This window comes from Anser brachyrhynchus, assembly GCF_964034855.1.
Source record: "Anser brachyrhynchus genome assembly, chromosome: 5".
Lineage (NCBI taxonomy): Eukaryota > Metazoa > Chordata > Aves > Anseriformes > Anatidae > Anser > Anser brachyrhynchus.
The window spans coordinates 17,196,598-17,204,868 of record NC_137699.1 but is presented as its reverse complement, the minus strand read 5'-3'; the positions used below and the strand labels follow the sequence as shown (position 1 = coordinate 17,204,868).

At 42.0% G+C, this 8,271-nt stretch overlaps 1 protein-coding gene across 3 annotated transcripts in view; it reads right to left on the bottom strand.

Annotated features, from left to right (window-relative positions):
- Positions 1-491: 491 nt before the first annotated feature.
- ELF5 (E74 like ETS transcription factor 5) overlaps positions 492-8,271 on the bottom strand; it is a 22,709-nt gene continuing 14,929 nt past the window's right edge. For all 3 annotated transcript variants that reach the window (XM_080594507.1, XM_080594506.1, XM_080594508.1), the window contains one exon: positions 492-7,231. In XM_080594507.1, coding sequence (XP_080450633.1) covers positions 7,135-7,231 — 97 coding nt within the window. In that variant the 3' untranslated portion in view covers positions 492-7,134. The remainder of the gene's footprint in view (positions 7,232-8,271) is intronic.

The following is an 8,271-nucleotide window of genomic DNA, read 5'->3' as shown; positions in this document are numbered from 1 at the left end:
TCCAAGCTAAATAGTAGGGGAACGTGTGAAAAATTTACGAGTGTTCAAGATACTGGAGTTTTTGTTGAGACCAAAGTTTTGCCTAGCACATGGCTGTTTTAGCTCAATTCTGGCCTCTGCTGGAATATCCTGGTATTGCAAATAGGCTATTTTTTTAATACCTAGTAGAAACTTGAAAAGAGGAATTGCACGTTTATGAGCAAGTGGTCCTACTGGAATACAAGAATAAACTGAAAATAAAATGGATTTATGCATCCTTTTAATGTAAGGAATGTTCGATGTGATGCAAAACAACTCAGAATATGGTTGTATTGCCCAGTTTCAGTTTTAGAGAGTCACAGATTGGTTTTATGTAAAGAGTTCTTCATTTCTGATGTCATGATGGCTGTTGCACTGTGTCTTGCTCATGCATGTAACCCAGGAGCTGCACTTTGTGCTGTAGAATGTAATAGAGGTAAACACTTGGTGACTTTTTTTTTTTTTTAAGGTGTATAGATGGAAATAGCTTCTTCATAGATCTGGAAATGCCTTGAGTGGCCTGGAGACCTCCAAAGGAATCTGTAGATGCTGCATGTTTGAAGACAAGATGTGGATGCTCTTCTGTACTACTAAGACTTGCTGCTCTTGTTTTGTGTTCCTGCCTTCCCATGGATGAGAGAGAATAATTGGCTGGGCTTCAGGACCCTGTATGAAAGACATCTTAAGAAAGCCCACTGGGGTGAAGAGCATGGAAGCTATGATTACTAGTGCCATTTCAAAAGCAGACGTGGGTTATCTGTACAGAGAGGGTAATGGGGAGGGATGAATGAATTTAGTCCTGGAGACATATGTCAGCAATATGAAGCTCAGTGGGAGAGCACTGCTGAGAAAAAACATAGGCAGATCTTCATTTTCTCCTTCTCCTTGCCATGCAAATATTTGTGCAAATGTCAACTTGTCTTGCTTCAAAGATGCAAAGAAAGTCAAGGCTCGAAACTACTTTTGGTCTGATAATCTGGTTAGCTGGACCAGCATGAAGCTCATCACACTTCTCTCTTATTGGATCTACTGTATAGCTTGGAGGGTTTGGGATGTGAGAACAACCGAGTGTGTGTCTGGAGCTGATAAATTCCTGTCTGTTCCCCTACTAATTTGTATTACCATTTCAGATAAAAATTCTTCTAATATTTGCCTGGCGACAGCACCTGTATGCAAGCTCTTTGGTATAAATAGCGCTGAAAAGGTCACCTAAGGGTGAAGGAAAATTCTCCCTTACAGGATTTTCACTGGATAAACAACCTACTTTGTTCTGAGACTTTTTCTTTTAGTGATTTTAATGTTTTCTTTAAATAAGAAGAATGTAGTATTTGGCAAATTAAAAGTGTGAGAATGTCACTCCAACTTCGATATTCAGTCCAAATTAAATATTGGTTAAAAAAAAAAAAAGGACTTTTCCCAGTTTTGTATTCTGGGAAGTGACAACACATATGCAGAATACTGTAATTAGGTTATATGCCTGCTTACTAAAAATAGAACAAAAGAAAGAAAGGGAATAATATAGTAGTTAAATTTTTACTTTGTATTTAATGAGAACTTGTGTAGAGTGGAAAATGTATTAAGAAATGTTCTATAAAATCCTTTCTAATTCTTCTGTAGCTCATTTTGGAGAGGATTTCACTGGAACTTGTGATGCAATTAGCGCATGCGCACGTTTTGCACCTTGCGCCTCCAGGAGAAAGGTTAAACCTTTCAAAGAACATTGTTCAAGATCAGGCTGCTCAAACTTGCTGTATGCTGAGCTTATAGAGTGAATCTTCAAAGACATTACTGCATGGAGCAGTAGTATAATTCTTTTTCGAGCTTGAAGCAGTAATATGCAATGCATGTATTTCCATTTGTGACAGAAAGTTGCTGAGTAAGAACCAGGTCTCTATTTGTTAAGACTTGGCAGGATTTTACAGAACAGGCTCTGAGAGCTGAGGTTCTTCCAATTAGTGCTGGTTGGTGCTGCAGTTCATAACAAAGTCCTTGGCCTCCATATTTCCACTGTGTTAGAGGCAAGTAGTGATGGGGATCATCATGCCTGAATGATAGAATTGCACTCTTATTTATGTGTTGTCTAGAGGCATAATCAGCTTGAAATCCTTGCTTCAATTAGTAAAATGTTTATCATTTATTGCTGAAATAGGCTAAGGCATTTTTCTGGCATGTGGAAGGGCTGACATATGGGTTCAATTTTTGCTTCAACCTGGCAAAATGCAGGTTGAACACAGATGTCACTAAGAGTGGTATTCTGGGGGCAGGATTTTTCTTGAAAAGCTGTGATTCAGCTTAGATGGTGCTTTGCAAGAGAGAATTCCAAATGGCAAAGACACTGTGCTGCAAAATTACATGCTTCTGAAGACACCATAAGCCTGTGCAGTACTTGTGCCTCCCTTACAGATCTGTGCTTTTTGACAGCTTAGGATAGTACTAGGTGGGAATCACGATGTAAAAGTTGGTGTATTTTTTTTGGCTCAGAGCCTTAATAATGATCATAGAATCATTAAGGTTGGAAAAGACCTCCAAGATCATCTGGTCCAACCATCACCCTACTACCAATGTCACCCACTAAACCATGTCCCTAAGCACCAGGTCCAACTATTCCTTGAACACTCCCAGGGATCGTGACTCCACGACTTCCTTGGGAAACCTGTTCCAATGCCTGACTACTCTTTCTGAGAAGAAATGTCTCCCAATTTCCAACTTGAACCTCCACTGGAGCAACTTGAGGCCATTCCCTCTAGTCCTATCACGAGTTATCTGCGAGAAGAGGCTGATGCCCTGCTCCCCACAACTTCCTTTCAGGTAGCTGTAGAGAGCAACAAGGTCTCCCTTAAGCCTCCTCTTCTCCAGACTAAACAACCCCAGTTCCCTCAGCCACTCCTCACAGGACTTGTGTTCCAGGCCCTTCAGCAGCTTGGTAGTCCTTCTCTGGGCATGCTCCATGGCCTTGATGTCCTTCTTTTACTGAGGGTCCCAAAACTGAGGTCCCTCTGCAGGGCCCTTCTGCTGTCTGGCAGATCGACGCTTCCCGCCAACTTGGTATTGTCTGCAAACTTACTGAGGGTGCACTCAATTCCCTCATCCAAATCATCAATAAAGATATTAAAGAAGATGGGCCCCAACACTGACCCTAGGGAACATCACCGGTGATGGGTCACCAGCTGGATTTCACTCCCTTCGCCACCACTCTCTGGGCCTGGCCCTCCAGCCAATTTTTAACTCAGCAAAGAGTGTGACTGTCCAAGCCGTGGGCTGCCAGCTTCTCCAGGAGAATACTATAGGAGACCGTGTCAAAGGCCCTGCTGAAGTCTAGGTAGGCTACATCAACAGCCTTTGCTTTCTGAATAAAATAGGTTTTGAAATCTGTTTTGAGATTTAAAAAAATGACACTTGAATTGGCACTTTAACATCAATAGCTGAACAGTTTCTACTCTTAAAGACATTAAGGATCTTTATTGTGTCATGCATAGATGTTTCAGTGGCACAAGAAGGCAGCATATGAGAAATAAAGCTGTATCTTTTTTACCCTACTTTGGTCTTAGAAATAAATGCCTTATCTGTTTCAGGAGGATTGTATTAAGTTGCTTTGGTGTTTGGTTATACACTGCATTCATGAGCGTCGGGGAACAGCTGAACAACTTTTGTTCCTGGCTGAAAATACACAGAAAATACAATACACTTGGTTGGAATAAATTATGTCAACACCATCAGTCACAACACTGACAATTTGCCGTAGTCTTTTTAAGACTTTCAGACTTTTTAACACATTCTTTCTGAACCATGCTTAAACAGGCCTCAGGGAGTGGCCTCTTTTTTTTTTTTCCTTTTACAAAATAAATAAATAATAAAAAAGAGTTCTAGGCTGTGTGCTCAGCCTTATGGCTAACAGTATCTGAAATAGCCTTCTGCGGTGTTGGCCATGTCTGTGTGGTGCCTGAGGGCAAGCAGGAGGGAAGCTCTGCGGCCATCTTTCCCTCATGGCCGGGGGAAAGCATTCTGGCCTGCACCGCCCAGATTGGGCACTTGGGGAAGAGATTGAGATGAGGGCTTAAATTTTGTGAAAACTGTTCTGATTAGTGTTATCATGTCCTCCGTACTTTCATTCTTACTGTGAAAGAAGAGTCAGTCATAATAAGTTTTTGAACAGTGTTGTAGCATGAGGGCCCTGAGGGTACTCCAGGCTGACTGACCCTGCCCCGCCTCCCTTCACACTGGCAGTGTCCGGGGCCCCAGTGATGACCCAGTCTTGGCTGTCCCTGTCCCCATCGCACTGCCCGGATAGCGCTGCCTAGCCATTTGGGGCTGTGTCTGACCCCGGACTGGCCCCAGGGAGATGCCTGGTGCCCAGGGCTGGGGCTGCCCGGGCCCAGACAGGTGGGAGAGGTGGGACAGGCCTAGGCTGCAGGCCCTGCTGCCATGTGGAGCCGCTGGAGCCCTCAGCCCTGAGCCTTGCTGTGTCCTGGCTTAAAGGTTGACTTTGGTTCCCTCTGGCATCCTTCTTGTAGGCTTATAGTACTGTTAACCCGGAGGTGTGTGTTAGCCTCCAGCATATGGTGTGAAGAGGCTGTTTTGTGCATATGCTTTAGAGCCTGCATGGGTCGTGAATGGCATCATCCGTGAGTGTGGCTTTTCTCTTTAAATCAAGCAGTTACTTGAAACACAAACGCACCGAAAGAAGGGCTGTAGAAGTGTTTCTGTTATTGGTTCATAAATACTTCTTTATAAACATCCAAAGGTGTTTTGTGTATCCCTGATATGAGTTAGGGAAACACGAATGGAAGAAAGCCATGGGTCTTGCATATTAAATATTTCATTCACATTGTTAACAAATTGCAGTTGGCAGAAAGCTATACAAATCCAGAAGTAGATATTTTACAGTCGTTCACATTTTAAGAACACATTTTCAGTAAATCTGCGTAACTGTGTTGGGGCCTTGTGGTTTGCTGATGTTCCTTTTGATGTGGCACAGGTGTGGTAAAAGTGAGGGCCACCTGGCTGGTTTTTGTCAGTGATGGTGGCAGAACATCACAGAACTAGGAAACAGAAGGTAATTCCTGCTGGTTTTCAAAAAATCTGCATATTTGACTTTTATTAGCAGCCTAAACTGAATATTTGTTCTCTAACAATGGTGTAATTTAGGCAGTAAAATATATTTAAAAGTGTGCATCTCCCGGTTCTGCCTTGTCATAGACTGAGAAATATTTCTATGTGGGGTTTTGTGCCTTTGTTTTCTTTGTGACTGATGACTTTTCTTTCAGCAAAGTCAATCTCCCATATTACGAAATAGGAAGCTGCAATAAACTTGGAGCATTTTTCACAGTATGCCCTTGAAACCATGTTTGTATTCCTATGGGGGTTATTTCCCAACATGAATGTCTGTTGCTGTTACAGAGATAAAAATAAACAAATGGCTGGAAAACTGAAGAGGAGTCTTTTCAAACAGATAACTTCTGAAAGAAACTTTAGTGATAGCCATCTCTAATCTGAATTTTGCAGCCTTTGATGGGTAGAGATGTAGCCGGGACACAATCTAGGTTCTAAAGTCAGTAATCACCATCCTCTATCCCAGCTGTTGCCCACTTATCCTGTGTAGTGTGGTACCAACCTAAAATGGGGTTGCAGCAGCAGTACTTAATTTGTTAATCTGAGTCCTTAAACACTTGCCACAAAACCTCATTAATATTGCAAACAATAACAGTTTTCCGAGTTGCAAGAAAAAGACTCTTACGGTTAATGAACAAAGGAGCTCAACAGTGAACAGTGATTATGCAGAGTAATGTGCTACAGAGCTGTCCATTGGAAAGCAAGGCCAAAGCCCCATTGAAATTCCTTGAATGGCACTTGTGGTAAGCCTAGAATGGTTGATAGATTTACAGTTGTTGCTTAAATTCATTATGTGGAAGAAACGATCCCTGTAGAACTACTGAATAGTTGTGATATGTTCAAAAACCACAATTGAATTCTCATATACCTACCGCCTTCCTTTCTAACCAATTTACTTATTGTAGGGTTGATCTATGGAGCAGCTGAGGGCATGCACCGCACATTAATTTTGTTGGTGTATGTACAACTGTATGTCATGGGATGCTTTGAAGAATTCATCCCATTTCTGTACAGGTGTGGGCAAAAGCTCCATAGAAATCTCTCCACAGATATTCATTTGCATTTCAAAACTAACCTGCTCGTACCCTTTCCAGAACTGCGTCTTCCAAATACAGCAGTGACTTGAATTCACCTTCATGAAGGTTAATAGCAGGAAAATTCAAGCTTCCCTGCGTGAGAGTTTGTAGATAGTGAACTTGTATTATACAGAAGTGAATATTTGCCTTCAGCATTCTTTATTATAAAAATCATATTTGTTCTGCTGAATAGCAGAACCGATACTGTGATCAATTGCAACTCACCAATATAGAACAACGATAAATAACTGCAGTGAACTCTTTTTAGATTAAAAAGAAATACACCAAGTATACATTGATTATATATCTTTGCACAGATGGAGTTAGTAGCTAAAGCAGGTAACTGTTTGATAAGTATTTCAGATTTGAGTTGTATTTCTTTGTTAACTAGGTTGACTGGGCATATTAAATCCAGGCATATAGAGGGGATTGAATTGTTCATTTTGGACAACATATTGTTTTCTAGCATATCTGAGAAATGCAGTGGTTCAGAGTGGAATGGATTAGAAGAGTATTTTTATCAAATGAAAGAGAAACTTTTTTATATTCTTCAGAAATGTAGTAAACTAACTGGGAGATATCCATAAAGAGTCTCCTTTAAATGTCAGCAGAATGGCAAGGAATTTCATACTGGTCAGTGATCATACTGGTTGAGACAGGGAGACAGGCAGGTCACTTGAGCAGCAGTAAAGATATTCCTAAAGGCTTACTAGGAGACAGTGCTTGGCAGAAAGCACGGAGGGGAGGTCGACTCCAAAATTCAAGTGCTCTTTTTGTTGCTGTAGCCTGTCTCTTGAAGCAGACTGCAATGAATTCGTCCAGACAGGCAGAGGGGAGAGAGGGAGAGGACAACTTCTCTCTCAGGTGTCCATTGCAGCTGGACTATTCAGGCTGTGATGTCTTTTGTGCTGAGGTGGAAGCACGGGGCAGTTCATATCTTGTTCTCCTGCCATCCATGGGCATTCTTCCCGAACTTGTATACCAGCCTTCTGTCCACTCGTTCCAAAATGCCTGTTTTATAATAGTATCTGCAGGGGAAAAACAAGCAAACAAAAGCAATGGAGAAAGTAGTAGAACTCAGATTACAGGAGTTCTTTATGTGGGCTTCATGGTCAGAGAACAGCACAGGAGTCAATGTGTTCTTTCCAGTCTTTATTTCTGTTAAATGGCTATTTTGTGACTTTAGAGGGCAATAGCTTTCCCAGGTGCTTTGGATTATACCTTCCACTCTTTGAAAAATAGAAGGAATACTGTCCTGGTTCCAGTTAGGACAGAGTTAAGTAGCTCATAGTAGCTGGTAGGGTGCTATGTTTTGGATTAGGATGAGAAGAGCGCTGATAACATGCTGATGTTTTAATTGTTGCAGAGCAGTGTTTACACCAGGCCAAGGACTTTTCGGCTTCTTGCTCTGTCCTGCCAGCGAGCAGGCTGGGGGTGCAGCAGGAGCTGGGAGGGGACAGACCCAGGACAGCTGACCCAAACTGGCCAAAGGGGTATTCCATACCATCTGACGTCATGCTAAACAATATATAGGGGTGGCTGGCCGGGGTGGGGGGGCCGGCTGCTCGGGAATAGGCTGGGCATCGGTCAGCGGGTGGTGAGCAATTGCATTGTGCATCACTTGTTTTCTTACACATTATTATTGTTAATACTATTACCATTATCACTATTATTATTATTATTGTTATTATTATTTTCCTGTCTTAATAAACTGTCTTTATCTCAACTCACAGGCTTCACTTTCCCGTTTCTCTCCCCCCATCCCAGAGAGGGAGGGGGGAGGGTGAGCGAACGGCTGTGTGGTGTTTAGCTGCCAGCCGGGTTAAACCACAACAAATACAAAGAAGTGTTTTCTTTGGTTGGCTGGCTGTATTTTTACCTAAGATTACCACAGTTCAGAAGAAACTGCTGATGTTACTGGTAGAGCAAGATGGGTCATTTTGTAATGTCATTTTGCAAATGTAATCTAAATTCTCAGCTGAGTTAAAGTGTGATAGCTTCATTGCTATCGACAGAGTTACAACTCTGTACTAGTTTAAATTTAGCCCTGTGATCCTATTTAGAAATA